The following is a 23,977-nucleotide window of genomic DNA, read 5'->3' as shown; positions in this document are numbered from 1 at the left end:
TTACATGCATTGTCGTCTTTAGGATACTAAAGGAGGTAACGCCTACCTACCTACCTACCTATACCTACTTCCCTACCTCCGTACCAATGTATCCACCTACCTATAACTTATCAATAAACCTATCTAGCTATAATCTATCTGTCTTTCTGCCCATCTAGTACCTACTCACCTAGCTACCTATAACGACCTAATTTTATCGGCCATCTAATTACAATATTCAACAAAGAATGACAAAAGTTGTAACCTTATCTATAACCCTATAGTGTCTTGGCGAACTACCTTGTGTGGTATGTGATCCAGGATGAGATGTCCTTCATGTCTGAGCCCTATAGAAATGCAAGCATGCTATACAAAAGAAGCACAAGTGGGATTAAGGGCCAAGAGGAACGATGGAAAGCTTGTATTAAATATGCTAATAGTAGAGATTTCGTTGGTGACATCATAGGCGCGTCATACGTAAGGGACAATTACAACAAAGTGGTACGAAACCAAAACATGGTATGTGAGGGACCTATGCTTCCCATCTTTTCATCCTTTCTACCATCTTTCCTTCTATCAACGTTTTCATTAATATTCAATGTTTTCATTCGCTCCTTTTTTTCCCTTTTTTTTATTCCCACTTTATTAATTTATTTATCTGCATCAAAATCCTTATCATTAAAGATCAAAGGCATCACAAACGATATACGAAAGGCTTTCAAAGAGAACGTCAAATCACTAACATGGTTAGACGATACCACCAAGAATACAGTGTATGACAAGGTACGTAGTGCACTTGGTATTATATAAGTACTTGTGTAATTTCCTTCAGTCTTTTTCGTTTGGTTTCTGACATCGATTGATTCATCCTTTAGCTTGATGTTATGAGAAATGAAGTGGGTTTTCCTTATTACTTTGCTAATACAACGTCATTCACAAGTAAATTCAGCAAGTATGATAATGTAAGTATATACTCTTTAGAGTAACCATAGAATCGATCATAAGAATATAGATTAATGATCTTTTTTTTTAAAAACTTCCAGTGTAAAAAATATTTTCATGGTTTGATGCCATCATAGTTAATGAAGTGGAATGGTTGGGAAACCAAATGTTCTAGGTTTTGGTTCGACTTTATCCATTGTTATATACCTATTTCAATAAAGTTAGTCACCAAAAACCTAGAAAGCTGTGATCACTGAGAATCATTGGAAAATGTTTTATATTCAACAAGTAAAGCTTTTGGCACAAACTGAAGCAGTTGAGGATGCTCAGAGGAGGTGAACTTGTAACTGGTAGAAGATCTCAAGTCTATCAACAGTTATCAAGCGGTTGAAACGTGTAAAATGTATCTATCCATAATCCTTGTCGGTCTCAGCTTTGTAGCTTTTTCAGGTGACTAACTTTATTGAAATAAGTGTATGACGTTGACCGTGTACAGAGAAGGGAACAATTGCTTCGTTTGTTCACAGTATTAAGGAATATAGGAGCTTTTACGTCCTTAAATAGTTATTATTTGTTAATTAATCGTACAAGATTAATATCAATTGTATATTGAAAAGGAAAATGCCTTTTTTCATGCTTTCTTATTTATCATCTAAAACTTAACTGTATCTGCGCGGAAATAGTTATCCGCATGCTTTGTTGCTTTGTGGTCATCCAATGGAAGTTTTCACTTTCAAAATGTTCATACATGAAAATAATAAGGAAAATGAGTATTTTCAGCCATACTTGCTTTGGTTCCTTGTGCACGGTATCACGTGATGGTATGGTTCAACATCAAACGCAAAACAATAGCTTTGTTCTATGGAGTTTCCAGATCATTCCGCTCCATTAGCTATGATGCCATACATATTTCATAGGTTATTACCTGTAACTCCAACTTTCACGAGAACATGATAGCGATAACCAAAGCAAAGAACAATGCGCGTCTGGGGAACTTTAAGACAACAGCTGATAAAAAAGAGTAAGAAAACGAGTGTTTTAGTTACATCAATATTTTGTAGTCGGCATTTATTTATTTACTCATTCATTCGTCTTTTACTTCCTTCTTTCTTTCCTTTCTTTGCCTACCCATCCGTGTCCGTGCAATGTTTTTATTAAATTTCAAAACACGGCCCTGCAAACTTCAAAGAATTTTTAATACAGAAAATATCGGTAACAGATACTCAGAGTAACAGAGCTTTTTTTCTGTTTTTATTTTGAATTGTTTCTTGTTTGGTTGTGTGTTCTGGCCACGTTCTGTCTAGCATCTGGTTAAGATAGAATATATATTTAGGCACTGCCTAAAAGCGGAGCTCCCGATACGGAAGTCACAGGGAGAACACATAATAAAAACCATGCAGTGAAATCGAATCAAAATGCAGTACATTTTTTTTTTGCGCGATTATACTCTCCCACTTAGGAATTTTGTACACAACTCACCACCACCCTCAGGGTCTAGTTTTGTTCTTGGAAGATTTTCTTCGACAAAATTTTCCAAGGCCGACAGTTTTAGGCTTTGAATCTCTTTTACTTAAAGAAAAACGAAAGATAACTACCGATAATACAATACAATATCAAGTTTAGTGAAATTTTCCTCGGATGTCTTTCATTGAAATGGAAAATATGGAGATTTAGGACAAATCAAGATTAACAAAACAGACTTGAAAACTGGTTAAGGTGAGCAGAAAATAACCTCTTTGTTATAATAATTTCGTCCTTTACAGAGCGAGACGAAGTTTACATTCAGTTAAACTTGAAAAAACAACTGAGACAAAATAGAAAATAATGCAAAAGGCAATGCAAAATACAAAATGACGAATTTCTTGTCAGTAAATTGGCGTTTGTAAATTTTTTGAGTATTTTTTAGCTTTTTAAAGTGAAAGACAAAGTCTTTATACAATAACATCTCTCATTTTTATAATCATACATGCTTGAACAGCATTAAAAAACAGTTGAATATTTGGTGTAAATTTATATTTCATTCAAAGATTAAATAAATTATCTGTGGAAAGATATAGAATTATTGAATGAAAGTCTTCTTTGTTTTGCCAATGGAGCCCCGCAGTAGGAGGCGAACAAAGCTGCATTTTTCTTGAATGAAAAACATACGATAGTTGGTTAAAAAAACCCGAATTGTTAAAGGTTTACAAAGCTAAATAAAGGACGAATATTTGTTGTCGTAATATGCTCTCCGTGTTATATTTCCTCCAGCATTAAAATAATATCAAGCTTATCTATAGAAATATAAAAAGTTTTTAGAGAAAGTGTTTGATTTGTCGATTCGTCGGGAAAAATGCTTGTTAAAAACAAAAAATATATATTTATACGATTGTTTGCTAAAAAACACACACCTGAATTCTTGAAGAACACTTCTTGATCCATCTTTGACTACATGAAAGTTTTTTTTATTTGTTTTTGGTCTATAACTTGTCCTAAAGCGATTTTTTCTGTGCATTTGAGAGCCGCATTTGTGAGAAGTTTTGCTTTGACATCAAGCGGGATTCCTGTGTTGTGTACACGGACGGACGGACGGACGGCGGACGGACGGAAGGGACGTCAGCCTAGAGGACAATGAGCCCAATACTTAGAGGGGGACTAGCACGAAAATCACTGGTTAAAGTTTTTTTAGGATGGGAAGTGTTATAGTTTAACGAATTTGTATAGGAGTCTGTGATGTCATACACTCAACATTAAACATCGCTCCATACATTTCTTTGTATTTTGTAGCCAAAATATCCGCTAGTTTTATACTCAGTATTGAAGAAAAAAAATCTCTAATAACAAGTTATGTACGTTAAGTCCCTCAGCGAACCTTTGGGTTTAATAGAAAAAGAGTAAAACATGAAGTTATTTTGTAAAGAAATGTGTGGAGCTATGTTTAGTGTTAAGTGTATGACGTCACAGACACCTACAAAAATTCGTAAAAACATAATACTTCCCATTGGAATATTTAAGAAAAACTTTAACCAGTGATTATTAAACCATTCCATTGAAGCTTCAGCCAAATTAAATTTCGGACGATTTTAGTATTTTTACACAAGTGAAAATTATAAATCCGGCGCGCTCATTGGTCACAATTTACGTCTTATGCGCACGCTCGTTTGTCAATTTGTGCCGCTTGCAGTGATTTAAAAAAAAAAAAAAAAAAAAAAAAAAAAAAAATTGAAAAAAAACCTCTCTCTATCAATCATTATACTCACTGGTGTTAGGCGCAGTGAATATTCGATCTAAGACTCGCGTCTCGTTAATTATTCCCCAATATTCACGTCGCCATCGGCGAATAATTGTTAAATATTTGTTCATTTTTAGGTGGTGGTTTACGAAACCTCAGTATGCTGGTGCCTTTTATTTGCGTGAGAGTAATACTATATGTAAGTAGAATAAAGTCAATCCAAACTATATACTTCATCCCAACCGTGGTATATACACCTATTTCAGAAATCGTTGTCGCACCAAAAGTCTCAAGCAACAAGCCAAGACTGCAGAGAACGCTGTTACTTTTAGCTGTAATTAGTTTATTCATGGTGCATTTTCATTTATTGACTTCACAAATTGCTCCAAGCAAGGCTGCTTGAGATGATAATTAGTGTAGAGCTATAGCCACTTGCATGAACCATGAATAAATCAATTAGGATTAAAAGTACCTGCGTATTCTGGAGCCTTGGCTTGTTACTTGAGGCTCTTGGTGGGACAACGATTTTCGAAATATATAAACTAGGTGTAAATAAATTATCGTAAGCAGCAGTAAGGGGGACTCGCGGTCAATGTCAAAGATTTACGGGTTTTACAGGCGGTTTAAGGAAGGCGCCGGCAGCGGGAATAAGCCGCGCGATAAGTCCTTACTGCTGCTGTGTTGGGAATCAAAGATAAGTGTTTATAAAAATGTACGATATATATACGATGCATGAATGTAAAAAGTTCACCAATGACTTCTGTATAATTTGCCTAAGATCCAAAGTTAACATACCTAAGCCCAAGGGTTTCTGGTGTTGTGGTAAGAAAATGCAAATAGAAGACGACACGTCAGCACAGTGTTACGAGTGTGGTAAGAATATTCGTAATGCCGTACCAAATGCTACCAGAGAGCAGTATTACGCCAATGGAGGTCGTAAGAAAACACCTTATAAGAGAATTAGAAGAGTGTATGGATTGTCCGCGCCTCGACAACCATGTTTCGACTACCTTTTCTACTGGTAGGCACAAAGTAGTATTTTTTGTGTCCTCTGCGCTGGTAGCAAGCACCAGAAATGTCCATAGGGAAGTAGGTGGAGGCGAAATGCCTCTCCATGGTAGCAAGGGCCCCAAGAAATGCTATTTCAAAAGTGTCTCAGAATGTTGACAATAAGGTTAAATCTTTGTTAAGGATACCTGGAAACTATTTCAAAGAGTGTCTCAGAATGTTAACAATAAGGTTAAATCTTTGTTAAGGATACCTGGAAACTATTCCAAAGAGTGTCTCAGAATGTTGACAATAAGGTTAAATCTTTGTTAAGACACCACGGAAACTATTTCAAAGAGTGTCTCAGAATGTTGACAATAAGGTTAAATCTTTGTTAAGACACTTTCGAAATAGTTTCCATATATACTTAACAAAGATTTAACCTTATTGTCAACATTCTGAACAAACAACAAGAAAAATAAGAATGGGATTTGAGACTCTTTGCGCAAACCCTACTTTACTATTTTGAATCCTGCAAGTGCCCTTCAAAGGGGTTCTTATTTTTATTTATTATTATTAAATATCCTTAATTATTCTTAATAATAATAAATAAAAATAAGAATGGGATTTGAGACTCTTTGCGCAAACCCTACTTTACTATTTTAAGCCGCCTACTAACCATTACGGGCTTTCCAGGCATCCTTAACAAAGATTTAACCTTATTGTCAACATTCTGAGACACTCTTTGAAATAGTTTCCAGGCATCCTTAACAAAGATTTAACCTAAACGTCAACATTCTAAGACACTTTTGAAATAGTTTCCAGGCATCCTTAACAAAGATTTAACCTTATTGTTAACATTCTAAGACACTTTTGAAATAGTTTCCAGGCATCCTTAACAAAGATTTAACCTTATTGTTAACATTCTACAGGGGATATCGCATACGTCCTGCACGCTTTCTTTTGCCCAGCCGGCCATCGTCAAGAGCGCACCAAACCTTTCCGCGCGCTTCAGACCACACATTTCTGCAACCTCTTTCGAAAGGGGTTCCTATTATTCTTGTTGATTTGTTAAGGTATTGTTGATCCCTAACAAACAACAAGAAAAATAAGATCAGGATTTGGAACTCTTTGCGCAAACCAAGACATCTATCGACCTAGGAATATGGATCGACATCTCTCGGCTACTCCATCTCTGGAATCCTTCCCTTTGGTGGCTCCCTAGGCTTTGGTTCGTGTGGAATATATTTGTATACAACTTTGGGTTCTTGTCTGGCGGCCCAAACAAGCGCTCCAATACCCAAGACGGCGAATAGCACATTCCCAGCTATTTGCCAGTCTATTTTCGTGGATATCTCCTCTACTTCTTCGGACAAATCCTCTGCCTCGCTGGATAGGCTTTCCAAATCGCTCTCCGCCACGGTTGGCAGCTGTTTCTCCAGATCGCCTATTCGCAGCAGCAATTCTTCTTTCGTTTTCCGTAGGTCGTCCAAGACAATAGCAAAAGAATCCTGCACTTCCAGGAAATGTTTCTGCAGATCCGTGGTTGGTGGCTTCTCGGGTATTGCAACCTCTACGCCATTTTCTTTTTCTATCCTGCGTATTTTGGGTATTCCTATACCGTATTTCCTAGCTACCTTCTGCAGCCCCATACCATTCTTTCGGTCTTCCAAAAGGTCTGCAATCTCCTCTTCGGATAGTATCCTGGGTGTGGCCATATATGTAGGTAGATACGGAACATACCCTATGTTTGTCCATGGAATACCCTATGGATCCATATGGTAGATACCTGTTTGTCCACAGATATAGCATGTATCTGTACATAGCCATAGGCATAGCTGGATACATGCTAGGAAAACAGCGCACGATAGAAATCCTTTTGGATGTGGTAGGTGGCTTGTACAGAGCGCAGGAGACAATAGGCAACATTCGAATTCCGGGCTACGTAGCTGCACCATTGCGCGTGGCCCTACAAAGAAGGTAGAAGAGGCCTCCATTCTCTTCGGGCATTTTTGCAGACCTTCTCCAAAAGGGGTCTTAGTATTTATTGTTGATTGTTAACAAACAACAATAAAAATAAGTAGAGATCCAAAACTCTTGCGCAAACCAACGCACATCTTTTTGGAACACGCATACACTCTTTTGGAACACGGATTGGTATCTTTTGGAACAAGCATACACTCTTTTGGAACATGCATACGCTCTTTTGGGAACACAAAAAAAGGTAGTCGAGGCACTGACAATCCATACACTCTTCCATAGGTTGGATCTTTGTTAAGACACCACGGAAACTATTTCAAAGAGTGTCTCAGAATGTTGACAATAAGGTTAAATCTTTGTTAAGTATATATGGAAACTATTTCGAAAGTGTCTTAACAAAGATTTAACCTTATTGTCAACATTCTGAGACACTCTTTGAAATAGTTTCCGTGGTGTCTTAACAAAGATTTAACCTTATTGTCAACATTCTGAGACACTCTTTGGAATAGTTTCCAGGTATCCTTAACAAAGATTTAACCTTATTGTTAACATTCTGAGACACTCTTTGAAATAGTTTCCAGGTATCCTTAACAAAGATTTAACCTTATTGTCAACATTCTGAGACACTTTTGAAATAGCATTTCTTGGGGCCCTTGCTACCATGGAGAGGCATTTCGCCTCCACCTACTTCCCTATGGACATTTCTGGTGCTTGCTACCAGCGCAGAGGACACAAAAAATACTACTTTGTGCCTACCAGTAGAAAAGGTAGTCGAAACATGGTTGTCGAGGCGCGGACAATCCATACACTCTTCTAATTCTCTTATAAGGTGTTTTCTTACGACCTCCATTGGCGTAATACTGCTCTCTGGTAGCATTTGGTACGGCATTACGAATATTCTTACCACACTCGTAACACTGTGCTGACGTGTCGTCTTCTATTTGCATTTTCTTACCACAACACCAGAAACCCTTGGGCTTAGGTATGTTAACTTTGGATCTTAGGCAAATTATACAGAAGTCATTGGTGAACTTTTTACATTCATGCATCGTATATATATCGTACATTTTTATAAACACTTATCTTTGATTCCCAACACAGCAGCAGTAAGGACTTATCGCGCGGCTTATTCCCGCTGCCGGCGCCTTCCTTAAACCGCCTGTAAAACCCGTAAATCTTTGACATTGACCGCGAGTCCCCCTTACTGCTGCTTCGTAGTATGTACCACACTTGAGAACTAAAGACTCTCCACGATAAGTACTACTTTATTTATATTTTGTACCGGTGATCGTACCTCTAATGCTGAGTTCATTTTATGAATTGTATCTTTAGTTCTTACAGACGGGATTATCAGACCACCCTTCGTGTACAAGAGTGACTCCTTGAAGTAAGACTATGTTCTTATTTTCTTTATACATTATATACTGATATAAATGATGATTGGACACAGTATATACATATATATATACTCTCTAGATCTTGGTTTTATATGCAGCTTTTTGAAAAAACGTTGTCGCTGAACGGCTCCGCGACTACTCGACTAGCCCGAACGGAAGTATGAGTAGAAATAACTGAAGCAGTAAAATTTTAGCTGGCGCTAAAGAATATCAAGGAGAGTACAGCTCGAATGAATGTTTACCTTCGCATTCTACGAAAAGAAAACAAGTTAATAGCTTCTTCTTTCGGTTCAGTTTTCATGCCGAGGACTTGTGTCATTCAAACCGCTCGTCAGCGTAGATCTTTACTGTATGCTCGAGACATGGCTAACGAAATGGAAACGCTGTGACCTCAAGACGTAGCTAATAATATTTGCAGATAACCCTTCAGTGATTTTTACCCATACTCTTTTTCGGTGTAGTCGAGTCGTAATCGCGAAGCTGGTCAGCGACAACGTTTTTTCAAAGGACTGTATACAACCATATATGCAAAAACATTGACCCTATATATATATATATTATAGAGAGAGAGAGAGAGAAAAAGAGAGAGAGAGAGAGAGAGAGAGATGTCTTTTATTTAATCTCGGGAAATTTCATCAATGTACAAATTGGTTTTCATGAAAACCGAGTTCATAGGTAATATATATAAAAAATTAATAATAACGTTAAGAATATATAGACAGATTTATGAAATAAATTCTCATCTACCCCCCAAAAATATTATAGTAATTAAAGTGTTAAGGACCAACAGACGAAAGATTCCTCTTAAAAGATTTTAAATTATTGGACAGTCTGACACTTTGGGGTAACGAGTTCCACACTTTTGCACCGTCATAAGAGAGAGCTCTTTTTAAAAACTCAGTGCTGGGTTTCGGTAACTTTAAGCACTTCTCTCTACCACGAAAATCGTAGGTATTTTCTTGAAAATAAAAGAGTTCCCTTACAGATTTTGGTGCAAGTGCATTTAAAGTCTTAAACATCATTATTGCTTTATGCTCCTTTCTTCTTCTTTGTAAGCTTTTCCAGCCTAAAGAAGTTAAAATATCACTAGATCTGACATCGTAGCTGCTTTTTGTTATTATTCTTGCAGCTCTATTTTGCATTTTTTGCAATCTTTCAGCAGACGTTACTGGTAAATTATCCCATACCACGTCACAATAGTCAAACCAAGGTAAAACGAGAGCCTCATATATGGTAATAGCTGTCTCCAAGGGGATGTAATCGCGGACTCGTCTTATGCCACTCAATCCAGAGGATATTTTTTTACAAATGTAATCAATATGAGCAACCCAAGACACCCGTTCGTCAATCACAACACCCAGAGTTTTTGCTGTAGAGACTCTAGTAATTGGTTTGCTATTTAAATATATGTGTGGTTCGGAGGTAATTTTTTTCAATTTATCGTCAGAAGCAATAAACATGTGCTCTGTTTTAGCTGAATTTAAGCTAAGTTTGTTAGCTTTCAACCAGTTATGAATATTGGAAATATCAGCGTTCACCTCGTCAAATAGAGTCTTTTGTGATGTGCCACAAGTGGTGAGACTTGTGTCATCAGCATACATTCTAGCATTTGAAAATTTGACACTATTTGGCAGATCGTTTATGTAAATAATAAATAATAATGGCCCAAGGATTGAGCCTTGAGGGATGCCGCAATCGAGTGTTCTAGAGCTAGATAAGGTATGGTTTATGTAGCATCTCTGACTACGATCTGTGAGGTAAGATTTGAACCACTTTATCGACTCTTCTGCAATCCCATAATAGTATAATTTGTGGAGAAGTATGGAGTGATTTACTGTGTCAAAAGCTTTTTTAAAATCTAGGAAAGTGACACAGTTCAATTTACCTTCATCCATATTGGTAAGCCACTCCGTTGTGGCTTCTAGGAGTGCAGTAGTAGTCGAATGAAGCGGTCTAAATCCCGACTGCTTTTGAGAAAGTAAATTATTTGAGTTTAGATACTCATATAACTGGTTAAAAACTATTCTCTCGAAAATCTTAGCAATAGTAGGTAAGACCGAAATGGGACGGTAATTATTCAAATCATCTTTGTCATTAGCTTTATGAATTGGCGTAACTTTCGCAAGTTTCAAGCCGTTAGGAAAAATCCCTTTATCAACTGATTGATTGAATAGCTTCACTAGTGATTGACTTATTACTGGTGAAGCAATCTTGATGAAATGAGATGGTATACCGTCAAGACCTGTCGCTTTTTTAACGTCAATAGAATTAATGATTTTCATAAGTTCATCAACTGATGTGTGTCGTAAGGTGAATGTTGAGCCAATTCTAATTAGATAATCATTATAAGCAGTCGGTCCATCGGGAATTAAACAAGCTAATTTAGTCCCAATTTCAGAAAAATGACAATTGAATACCTCAGCTATTTCCTTCGAGTCACACATCGATGTATCACCTGTTTTGATAGATGTTACATAAGAGCCAGATTTAGTCCTTCGTGAGAGGACTTCATTAATAGCTTTCCAGACCTCCTTTGAGTTTTTTGAATTTTGTGCAAAATGATTTTCATAATATGACTTCTTGGCTCTTTTTATCTCGTTGTTGACGCGATTTCTAATAGACTTATAATCACTCCAGTCGTCCCTCGAATTCGTTTGAGTAGCTTTTTGTTTCATTTTATCTCTATCGTACATAGCTTTCCTCAAATCAGTTGTCATCCAGGGAGACTTCTTGTTTCTTATTCGTTTTGTTTTGATCGGAGCGTGCGAGTCAAGAACAGAGAGAAATAACTCTTTCCATCTGTCCCACATGTCATCCGGGCTTTCCTTATTATCCAAACAATCCCAAGGGAGTGTTGCTAAATCCATAAGAAACTTGTCGGAGTCAAAGTTTTTAGCCGATCTAAATGAGATCTTACAGTGATTGTTGTTTGTCGGAATTGCTATTTTCCGTATTGTATAAACCAGACTATGGTCACTGATACCAATGTGAACCACTCCACTTCGGACTACCCTATCTGGGCTATTCGTTAAGATCACATCAATGAGGGTTTTACTTTTTTCAGTGACTCTAGTTGGTTCTGTGATTAACTGCGTAAGTTGAAACAATTCAGCAGTCGTATTCAAATAGCGGGTTTGCTGATTAATATTAGTAGATAATAAATCACAGTTTAAATCCCCTAGGATATAAATTTCCTTAAACTCAGAATCTATTTTTGTTAACACATTTTCAAATATATTGAAAAATGAGCGTGTATCATAGTTAGGAGGCCTATAACAGGCTAAAACGGCAAAAGACTTGCTATTTGGCTTCATGATTTCAAAACACAGGGACTCTACTTTATCATCAGTTAAGTCACTACGGTTTTTCCCATTTACGCCCTTTTTCAAGTATAAACAAACTCCCCCTCCATTGCGGTTTCTATCAGACCTATGGATGTCATAGCCTTCGATGCTCACCATTGAACTTGGGATTGATGGATCGAGCCTTGACTCATTTATGCAAAGAAGATCAAAATTTTGCTGAATGACCCATGATCTCAGTTCATCTATATGAGCTACAAGACTAGTTATATTTAAAGAGGCCATTTTAAAACCTCTAACATTAGGAATAGAATGAGGTCTATTATCACCGTCAGACTTATCAATATTAGTATTTGAGACAATACTAGAGGGATGAATAGAGGAATCTGTTTCGTCTAGTGGTTCCTTACCTTTTAATCATGCTTTAGATTTAAGATATTTATTGAAATCTTGCGCAAGGATTCCTATTCCTGCACGATTTAAATGCAGTCCTTTGGTGTTAAGTCCTTTCTCTGTTACATTATGAGAAATATAGTCCCATTCCCGTTCGTTGCAGAAGGCTCTAAGCGATTTGTTCACATCCTTTCTTGCTGTTTCAAGGAGACTCGAGTCTTGGCGAATGATTAATTCAGATATCGCTATTTCACAAGACGGCAGCTGTTTTTCCACAGATTCGCAGATTCCAACTATCCTCTCTGCAATGGCCTTAGATTCATCAGACTTAAGATTATTTGTACCAATATGTACAATAAGATTATTAGGTTTCCTTCTGATTATTGGCTTTATATAGTCCTCCATATCCTCCACTGTGGCCCCTGGGAAAGGTTTTATATTAACTCTGCTTGTCTTGCTTGACATTTTCCAACCTTCGAGCTTCGATATTATAGAATCTCCAATTATAACTGTACTAGTTTTGTTTCTGTCCTGAAGCGAATGGTCCTGGTTATTAGTAGGTAGCTTGTTCTCAGCTTTGTTCTTTGGTGTTGTCTTTTGTTGCTTGGCCTTTTTTTGTTTCCTTTGTACCTTTTTCCAGTTACAATGAGATTCATTCATTGTGTCACTCGTGCTACTCTCCGGGGTCGTAAGATCAACTACAGTAGCTTGTTTAGTTTCCGTATGATCATTGTTCTTGCATTGATCATTGTTCTTACATTGATCGTTTTCTTTCGTAACTAGCCTCAACGCTGTTAGTAAGCTGGCTTTTTCGTCTTGTAATTTGCATACTTGCTGTTTTTGAATTTTAATTTCCTCCTGAAGATTACAGATAATTTTACGAGAATCATCGTTTTCCTTCTTCATTTGTTGGATATCAAAGTTCTCTCCGTTTTGGAAAGTGTCTTTCAATAAACTTATTTCTTTACGCAAGTCAGTCAGTAAACCGAATAATAATGAGGCAATTTCAGAATCAGTCGGTTGTGAAGGCTCAACTCCTTTTTCTGCAGGACCATCATTCTTGCTTGGAAGAAGTTCATGAAACTTATTCCTAAGGCATTCTTGATTTGGCCCAAAGATTTTCAGTCTAAGTGATGATGTGTAGAATCTTACGGAGCATTCCTTGTCATCGGTACTCACTTTATACGTTATTGCGTTGTGAGCTTTGTCTTCTTTAAAGACGCCATTACTGCCTTCTTGGACATCGAACATAAAATCCACCAAAGATTTAAGTTCTTGTTGCGTACCACGCCAAGTGAAATCGTTATCCTTTTCATCATAACTTAAATACTCAATAAGATTTGCCATTTGGAGACAAAGATTCGATAAAAGCTTTATAAAATGTTGAAGATTACGGAGCGGTTACGAACACGTCTGCATAGACTGAACAGACAGACAGAGAGAGAGAAAGAAAGAGAGAGAGAGAGAAAGAAAGAGAGAGAGAGAGACAGAGAGAGAGAGAGAGAGAGAGAGAGAGAGAGAGAGAGAGAGAGAGAGAGAGAGAGAGAGAGAGAGAGAGAGAGAGAGATTTTCTTTTTATTATCTAAACACAAGCCAAAACCTGTTGAAAACTTTGGAAAAGAAGTCATGTATATCTTCACTAGTGAGGAAATGGAAATATGTCACTGAGGTCCCGGATGCAGTTCGTATGAAAAAATACGAGTGGTGTATTTCCCAGTAAAACCCTAATGTCTATATGATAAATATACACTAGTATATCAAAAGCATATGAAAATCAAATCAGAAATTATGGTATATCGTCGCTGATATCTTTCAGAAACCCCGAGTTATAACCAACTAGGGAAAAAATATCAGGGATGATATCCCATAATTTCTAATGTGAAATAACTCACTGAAATATGTGCCCAATCTCTACTCGTTTTCATCAAAACCTGGGGAAACACAGGGACGATATCCCATAATTTCTGATGTGAAATGAGTCAACAAGATAAGTGCCCAATCTCTACTCATTTCCATCAACCCCTTTAGTTGTGTGCGCTACAAAAAAGCAATTCTTTATCGTTTTCAGAGCGCTAAATTTTGGTGCTCTTGGGTCTATCATCGCACATGAGATAACACATGGATTCGATAACGTTGGTAAGGAACAGGATTGTGTAAACGAAGCAAAGGAAAAAAACTAAGGGAAAAATTGCTATACCTATTCGTTTAGAAATAATAAATGTTGAAGTTATAGAACAGTGGTCAGTATTAAATACGGTAGCAAGGAATAAAAACAAAACTTAAGATTGGTGCCACAGAAATTGATCTAACCGCCGTCCATTGTTGTGGACGAAAAAACTAGGTTTTTTTATTGAACACCTCTACGCATGACAACCGCAAAGTCTGCTGTAAGATTTTTGAGCCCACGATACTAGTGAGCATATCCTTTTATTAAAACTGCTGACTGACAATAGAGAAAAACCTTTGCGCATAGGCGCATTTTCTAAGAATTTTGAAGAGTTTGAGTGAGAAAATGTTTTTTGTGTTTTTCAAGTGTATAAAAACGTTCGAGAGAACTGTCGGACCAACATACTGTATTAACAAACACAATATGAAAGAATTAGTAGCCTTTAGTTTCAAGCATGGACGCTAAGTTTTGGCATTTTGGCAAGTCCAATTTATCGGACAGGTTTGAAAGCCAAATTTACATATTTAAAATTTGCATACGAATTCAGAGCATGCGCAGGCGTTTTTCACTCGTGTCTTGCTGACTATTAACGAGCGCACTATTTTCGCTGTCATCAGTTGCCTGGTAACGCTAACGCATGCGCAACAGAAAAGGTGAGACAAACGTGTAGAAAACACGACAAAACTAAACAATTCTCTAGGAGGAATAAATAAAGGTTTTAAAATAAATGTTTGAATGTCTTACATTATGGTCAAATTGACATTTGGTGAGGGACAAGGAATAACGAAGACCATTTGTAGACTCCATTTACTATTGAGTAATGAAAATATATTATTTATTTTATTCCAGGCAGCAAGTTTAACAAAGAAGGTGAAATAAGCTCTCAATGGTGGACAAATAGTTCTCTTCACAATTTCAAAGCCAAAATCCAGTGTATCGTCGATCAGTATTCAAGATACCTGCTACTCGGACGTTATCCCGTAAGTGGCTCCTTAACTAGTTGAGATTTGTGTTGATAATTTGACATGTAAAGTACGTGATTACTCCCCAATATATAATAATCATCTCAGTTTAGGTTTCTTACTGTCTTGAATCCAATGTCAGAATACGTTGAAATTTCTTTTTTGGATTCTTTTGTTGTGGAATCCAAAATGCAAATCAGATTCTGTTTAGCTCTTGAAGTCCAGAAGAATAAGCAGCTTTACCCTTCTTTTTTTTCCTTTCTTCCTTGCTTTATGCTTTGTTTGCTTTGTTCGTTTTCTCCTTCCATTTCTTCTCAATCTATCATTTTTTCTTTATCTAGTTTTTTTTCTGGTGACATGTATTGATGTATTGAGCAATGTAATGACCATCTTTCTTTAGTTTGTCATTAATCTTGTCCATTAGCTCAAAGCTAGGGGCCGTCATTTAGGCGAAAATATCGCAGACAATGGTGGATTTAAAGCTGCTCTCAAGGTAAATAGAGAAGTATTTTAGTTCAGGCGTATTTCTTTTATCATTTCAACCCCTTTAAAGACCTTTGAATGATATATATTCATGATTAATAAACCAATGTTGTGGTCTGAAATAAAGTATTTGAAAATGTTTGTCTTGTTATCCTCGTTGATCCGCCTCCCCCTCCCACTACGATGCTGCGCCTCCGTCTACAGATATGGACCATCCTCCCTCCCCTCCCCCTCTCCCCACTCCCCCTCTTATTCCTTACCCCCAACGTACTAAATCTTTACATGTTTTTGCAGGCTTACTTCAATTGGTCAAACAAAAACGTCAATGACCTATGGTTGTTACCAGGATTAAACTTCACTAATGAACAGCTATTCTACATAGGATTTGGACAGGTACCATAACCATAGATTAATATTAATGTGGAATTGATTTGAAACACACGGCACGGTAACAGATTGCATCAGCCAATCACAATGACATATACCTTGAATTCTCTTAATCCGTCAGAGTACTGATACGATAACGGAGCATACCGCCTCAGACAATCAGAGTAACATATACCTTGAATTCTCTTAATCCGTCAGAATACTGGTACGGTAACGGAGCATACCGCCTCAGCCAATCACAGTAACATATACCTTGAATTCTCTTAATCCGTCAGAATACTGGTACGGTAACGGAGCAACCGTCTCAGCCAATCACAGTAACATATACATTGAATTCTCTTAATCCGTCAGAATACTGGTACGGTAACGGAGCAACCGTCTCAGCCAATCACAGTAACATATACCTTGAATTCTCTTAATCCGTCAGAATACTGAACTGAACTGAACTGAACTGTTCTTTATTTATACACGGGATTCCTTCAAATTATCACATTTGTTTTACAAGGGAGCCGTGATTTAAAAATGATAGTTCAGTGTAGAATTAAAATGATCTAGAATATAGTATAAATAGAAATGTATATATATATATATATATATATATATATATATATCTATTGTATAAATAATAAAATACATACAGAAAAAATTATAGACCATTGACAGACAGGTCAATATTTTTTAGTTTGGATTTAAAGTCGTTAATAGATTTGGCTTCTCTGAGATTTTTAGGTAAAGAGTTCCATAGTTTAGCACCTCTATAGTTAAAACTGCGCTTTAGAAATTCAGTTTTGGGGTGAGGTAGGCATAGTTTTGAAGTACATTCTCTTAAATTATAAGAAGTTTTTTCATGTACATGCGAAAACCCCTCAGATATGTTAGAGGGATATAGCTTGTTCACAGATTTGAACATAGAGACAGCAAGAGCCTTTTTGCGTTTATGCTCAAGATTTTCCCAGCCAAGACTTTGTAAAATATCAACAGATCTAATATCATAGTCTGACTGGGCTATGACTCTTGCTGCTCTGTTTTGCAGTTTTTGTAGTTTTTCGGCAAGTTCTTTGTTTAAATTACCCCATACTTCGCAGCAATAATTAAATAGAGGTTCTACTAAAGAATTATAGATAACGATTTGAGTATTAAATGGTACAAAAGGTCTTGCGCGTTTTAGCCCATAGATAGTTGAAGATATTTTTTTGCAAATATACTGGTACGGTAACGGAGCAACCGCCTCAGCCAATCACAGTAACATATACCTTGAATTCTCTTAATCCGTCAGAATACTGGTACGGTAACGGAGCAACCGTCTCAGCCAATCACAGTAACATATGCCTTGAATTCTCTTAATCCGTCAGAATACTGGTACGGTAAATGAGCAACCGCCTCAGCCAATCACAGTAACATATACATTGAATTCTCTTAATCCGTCAGAATACTGGTACGGTAACGGAGCAACCGTCTCAGCCAATCACAGTAACATATACATTGAATTCTCTTAATCCGTCAGAGTACTGGTACGGTAACGGTACGAATTCCATTCAAACTAAGCACAGCCCACTAGCTTTGTAACAATGCAGTCAGAAATTTAGACATTTCCAATTTCATGCAGCAATACGAATGTTGAGGAAATGACGTAAATTTTCATTAGTTATTTCATAATTAAAACTTACTAACTAAAACTTACTATTTGAAAACTGAGGCTTGGATTTTTTCAATGGAAAGTCTCAATGTCTCGCAGGAAAAACTAAAAAAAACGAAAAGGCTTATCCAATGTACTAAAAATGTGTTGTGCTGCAGCAGTGTGTATCCCAGCTGATCATGATATTTTCTACATACAATACATATCTTACTGAGCTAATATAATATTTTTTTTCTGTTGATAACAGACTTTTTGCTATCACGGTACAGATGAATACAGAATATCGTTCTTGAATAAACGCACAGAACCGGAATTCAGGTTTGATATTCAGCTGTGCTCTATAGCTAGAAACAAGGCCATAGGGAAGCTTTTCACCGTTCTGATACGTTTTCACTTCCACTTTCCCTTTCTATTTTTATCCATTTTCCCCCTACTGCTATTCAACTGTATTGCCATTTACATTTCTATACTACTTTGTGTTTGTATTTATTCATTTGTCATCTCAATTCCATTTCCATTTCTATTTCCTTTTTGATTGCCACTTCCTTCCTGTTTCTACTTCATTTTAATTTGTCTTTTGTTAATTTAATTTAATTAATATTTTCCTCATTCCCATTCCTACTTTCATTCCCATTCCTCATTCTATTTCTACCAGTACTTCCGACATCCAATCTCATTCTTTCTTTTTCCATTCATGTTTTTTCCATAGGGTTAAAGGAACACTATCGAACTCTGTCAAGTTTGCCAACGCATTCAACTGCCAGCCAAACAGTCCGATGAATCCGACGACTAAATGCTCTATTTGGAGTAGTCAATAAGGATGGTTCTCCTGCTGGCCCATTGTCTGATATATTATGGGTAAACCCTAATAGACATCATAAGATTCCCGTCTTCCGTAAAAACCAGCTTGTGAGTTGAGAGTTGTGTGTTTAGAATATTCAATGTAGTGGTAGTGAGCGTGGACTATGTCGCAAACACCTATTCAAAAAAGTACGGCTGGTGAAGTTTTTGTTGCTTGTTGCCACATACCAAGCGTGAACTGCACTATGGGCGACGTGAATTCAGTGTGCAAAAGGTCTCAACCATATGAAATATTCCTAAGCTTTGTCTGCACGTTATTCCGGCATATAGTAACACAATGACCACTATAATAAATTCCAATCTTGTTAAGCATCATGGAACATGAGTTCGTATACTTTGTCTACACGCTTTACCGGCATAATATCTGTGCTAACGTTATTTGCAATGACTATAGTACATGAGGTCCAAACTTGTTAAGCAGCATTCAACATTATGCAACAACACCTTCGCCAACCTTTTATTGGAAGAGATGTATATCAACGACGTAATATAAAATAATCTACTTATAAAAGTTAATAATGAATGTATACTGTTATGAAAGGTCTGCGGCTATGCTAATAAAAAAAATAGTTGACACAAAACACGCCGTCTAAGGAGTTTGCTTCTCTCAAAGAAAATGTCCTCTTTTGTCAGAATATATTTATAAAGAGAATACTTCTACACCACCTTCTCACTCATGACCGACAGCCCCATGGTCCGTACTGCTGTGGCCAATCTTTAGCCAGAATTTCGTTATATACCTTGGTTAGTAATGCTTTGCCATTTCAGACCACTTGTCATCCTAGCTTGAGAAAAAGCTTCTTTTTGTTTGAGTTGTGTCTAGATCCAAGTGTCTTTTTATGGTGTCAAATGATGTCAAAACAAAAAACCATAACAAAAAAGGAAAAAAGAGGGCGTGGGGGTCAAAAAGGTCAAGTACGGACGAACAGGACACGAATACCAATGCAAACTGTTAAATAAAGAAAGGATATTCTAGGGAATGATAGATGGTCTTTCTAAGAAATAATTTATTATTATTCCACATTACATCACATTATATAATATTACGATATGAGAAAAGATTTATGGTCTTGAATGGGAAAACATGTACATCCAAGTTTGCAAAACCGAATCTACTTCCTGTTTGCACTTTATTGAAATTGGGGGGGGGGGGAGGGGGGGGGGAGTTATTGAGTTTTGGGGAGGGGGCCTAATTGAGTTTGGAGGGGGGGGCTAATTGAGTTAAGGGGGGGGCTAATTGAGTGTGGGGGGGGGGGGGTGGGGGGCTAATTGAGTGTGGGGGGGGGGGGGGGGGTGGGGGGCTAATTGAGTTGGGGGGGGGGGGGGGGCTAATTGAGTTTGGGGGGGGGGCTAATTGAGTTTTTCCGTCAACACAACGGAAAACAATATAAACAAGTTTTGACACGGGAAAACGTGTCAAATGTGCTGGGCACATTGGATACTTTGAATGGAGTAGAAAACTATTTGGGATTTAGTCATTGTAAGACAGAAGAAAGTCCGTGGATTCGGTTTGAATATTTTTTTACGGTCAAATTGAACCAGCATAAACGAGTCTTGGTCGCAAACCCCAAAGCAAGTCTCCGTCTCTCTGAGAACCAGTGTTATGGTGGCTCCATCGGCTCAAAAACACCACACAAAACATTATTGAACAGAAGATTCTCATCTACAGAAAAAGTTTGCTCTAGAAAATTTACCTCAGAATACCCTGAGAGCAGAGTCTCCTTTACCTTCCCCCGAGTGAGAGAAAGGAAAGAAGACTCTTTCCTTTCTCTCACTCGGGGAAAGGTAAAGGAGACTCTGCTCGCAGGGTAACCTCAGAATGGAAATATTACGAAAAACGTATCTCTTTCCCTACGCTTCTTAGTAAATTTGCCCCCCAAACAATATGGCGTCGGAAACCGTGAAAGGAACTATAAATAAACTAATAAATAAAACTCGTGTGAGTACTTTTTTATGTAAATTATGACACAGTATAGTTGATCATAGCTAGTGAGAGTTGATCATAGCTAGGAACAGTTGATCATAGGTAGAGATGGTTGATCATAGCTAGGAACAGGTAGTCATAGCAAAAGAGAGGTGAGGTATAAGTGTGGAATACTTCTATGGGAGACTATACGTATGAGCAACTATATGACATTCTACCATGAAGTACATCCCTTCCAAGGAAAACAGACACTCGATCGATCGATAAAAGTCAATAAAATACACAAACTGGACGACAAACTCGATGGAGATTCAATGTTTTGGCTGGTTTCAGGTGGCTTCAAGATAGTTTCAGGTCGTTTTAGGTGGTTTCAGGCGGTTTCAGGTGGTTTCAGGTGGTTTTAGGTCGTTCCTTGTTTTAGTAAACACCAATAGTACTATTTTAGATCAATGACGCAGTAGAATTCCTGGCCCGCCCCCATTCAAGCTTACGGCATGAAATACGTTTTTTTCATAAAAATATTCGACTAGAAATAAATATGTTTTGCTAATCAAACCAAATATCATTTTTCTTGCTAATGAAATAATATAAAACTCGTGCGAGTACTATTTTACATCAATGACGCAGTAGAAATTCCTGGCCTGTCCATTTACAATCTTTTGTTTACGTAACTAATTCGAGTTGTATCAAAAAACAAAAATCGCACTTAAAGTTTCTAATTTAGCTCCAGTTTCTAATTATCTGCTTAGAACTACCAAATTAAGTTTAAAGTAAGTTGGATTAAGGCACTCTTACCACGAAAACCACATATAATCAACCTCTATAATCAACCGTGTTTCACGAATGTCAATCATGACGAGGTCCACCAATGGCATTCGTAACACTAAATTCCGATCATACCTAACTCACCAAAAACAAATGTACTGTGCCCATAGGCCCAGCACAAAAAGCATCGTTTTTTCCTACCCCCTTTGCCCCCCCCCCCTCCCCCTTAGATCCGCCCTTGAAAATTGCAAGTACTTTGAATTAGGTTATGTTAATTCAAAAACTATTTCTTAAAACAAAACCTTGGGAATCAGCCTGTTCTTTGGTCATGATTAGGGTTTTTCAAGTTCATTTGACAATTCAAAATTAAGTCCCTGAACACTACTATGACAAGTTGCAACAATGAGAAGTTTCAATCTTTATCATAGCTAATCCTGAAATCAACTACACTTCCTGGATGTCTAAGGGCACGCGATAGACCGGGTTTTCTTTTATGTGTTAATAAAATCTAATTTACATGACCACGAGTGCATCGGACGGACGGACGGACGGACGGACGGACGGACGGACGGACGGACGGACGGACGGACGGACGGACGGACGGACGGAAGATGAAAGGGAGGGATGGGTTGATAGATAAAATAATTTCATAGCAAAGACAACTACTAATTGTGATAGATAGTTTTATTCATAAAACATTGCAGCCTATAGGCTGAATTGCGTTTATGTTACATATGAATATGATAAATAAAATACAAATACACCATTTGCTGTTCATTAACCGCAAAGGAATATTCATTGCAGCGAAGAAGCATTGTCATTAGAGCGAACAGGCATACAATAAAGCGAACGGAGTCTCAATAGTGCGATGGAACTTTCATTAAGAAATTTAGCATTGAATTTGACAATCATGAATACGTTTGCGTGAGTTCATTAACGTTTTCAAACTTTCATTAGCGTTTTGGTGCAGTCAATAAACCACAACACACATTCAATACAACGTTTTGGACATTTATTTACGCAATACAAAATAAGTACACCTTTTGCTGTTCATTAACAGAAAATGTACATTCATTTGTGCCAATAGTTGTATCAATAACGTGTAATGTACTTTCATCAACACCACAAGTAACATCATTAGCGCGGATCAACTTTCAATAACGACAATTAAATATGCGTGTACATTCATAGGCATCAATGCACAATCAATAGCGCGTTCGTACATAATTCATATGCGCGGAATGTATTTTCTTGTGCGCGAAATTCAACTTCAATAACACCAAATGACAGACAATTACATTTATGAACAATCATTTACCCAAAAGTGAAAATTCATTAGTGCTATTAGCATAATCATTGACAATCTATAACGCGCTTGGACAATCATGAGGGTCAACGTTATATTCTATAGCGTGGTTCGACAAACATTTGCATGATTCGAATGAACAATAAGAGAAATAAAACAATCATTTCATTTCAATCATGATGTTACTTGTGGTGTTGATGAAAGTACATTACACGTTATTGATACAACTATTGGCACAAATGAATACATTTTCTGTTAATGAACGGCAAAAGGTGTAATGAAGAGGACTTTATTGGGTATAAAGGTTCATGCACGTGACGTTTATGGTGGCTCCAATTGGACTAAAGGCTTATGAATTATTAATGCGTTTTTGAAGTGGATATAATATGAATCATCAGTCAATTATCATATGATTATAGAACAGTTACTGTTTTACATGATTGTCGTGTGCGAATCCAAAGTTCAGAAAGACACCTGGTTCGATTTGTTTTTGAACTAGGTAGCTAAAACCAGAGTTTCTTGACCCAGTTTCAGAAATTAGGTCACATGAATGACATTTAAACCTGACACAAATATTACAACGAAAAAGCTAATTGGATACAACCTCTAGTTGATGTATACTGTTCTGATACAGTGGTTGTGTCTTATTAGCATATTAATTCAAAATGTTCCAAAGGAGTTATGAATTAATCATGGTTTCACAAGTTGTCAGTTTACAACATTAGTCTTCTTGTTGTATCGGCCTCGGCTCCGGCTCATGATTGTATTCTCTACTTTCACACCCCCATAATGCCTTGCTTCTTTGGGGGGTAACCAATCAAAAAACTGTCCCAAATCAGTGAAAAGTTTCTTAATTGAATTTATACTATACCTGCTTTATCTGTACAATACTGATTATCAGTTTATTCCAAGTTATTTTTGCGTGTACAGATCATCAAGAGTTTTGGTCTTACAGAAAATGTATTGACTTACGAAAAATGCTCAAAATGTACATTGAACGTCTTCAAGCTTCTGTCTTTTTCTGTTGTTTACTTCGTCATTTAATCTTTGGATTCCAAACAAGGTATTGTCAACATTGTCTGATCAGCCTTCACCAAAATAAGTGGGTTTTTACCCTCTGTTTACCCCCAAAGACGCAAAGTATTATGGGGATGTGAAAGTAGAGAATAGCCGATACGGTACATTTTGAATTAGCATTTTCATTGTAAGGTTTGCACCAGGTTTACATGATATTCATGTGACTTGATTTCTAAAGCTAGATTGGCTTAGACCCTCATTCATTATTCATGAATTTT

The 23,977-nt window shown here is 37.1% G+C and overlaps 2 protein-coding genes across 2 annotated transcripts; one reads left to right on the top strand and one right to left on the bottom strand.

Annotated features, from left to right (window-relative positions):
- Positions 1-342: 342 nt before the first annotated feature.
- Positions 343-19,231, top strand: LOC148910241 (endothelin-converting enzyme homolog). Its single transcript, XM_089032007.1, has 12 exons — positions 343-498; positions 664-762; positions 855-941; positions 1,839-1,942; positions 4,270-4,331; positions 8,432-8,486; positions 14,260-14,327; positions 15,208-15,338; positions 15,745-15,813; positions 16,098-16,196; positions 18,074-18,144; positions 18,536-19,231. Exons 1-12 carry the CDS (start codon positions 343-345, stop codon positions 18,642-18,644), a joined length of 1,110 nt encoding a protein of 369 aa, XP_088888133.1. The 3' UTR covers positions 18,645-19,231.
- Positions 12,216-13,621, bottom strand: LOC148910242 (uncharacterized). Its single transcript, XM_089031843.1, has one exon. It carries the CDS (start codon positions 13,536-13,538, stop codon positions 12,216-12,218), a length of 1,323 nt encoding a protein of 440 aa, XP_088887969.1. The 5' UTR covers positions 13,539-13,621.
- Positions 19,232-23,977: the final 4,746 nt, after the last annotated feature.

The sequence above is a fragment of the Actinia tenebrosa genome, unplaced genomic scaffold (genome assembly GCF_029948245.1).
Source record: "Actinia tenebrosa isolate PJP-AT-01 unplaced genomic scaffold, QUT_ActTen_1.0 PGA_scaffold17__23_contigs__length_9995812, whole genome shotgun sequence".
In the NCBI taxonomy this organism is placed as follows: Eukaryota; Metazoa; Cnidaria; class Anthozoa; order Actiniaria; family Actiniidae; genus Actinia; species Actinia tenebrosa.
Note: the sequence above shows the minus strand (reverse complement) of the source record. Positions and strands in the feature narration are given on the sequence as shown.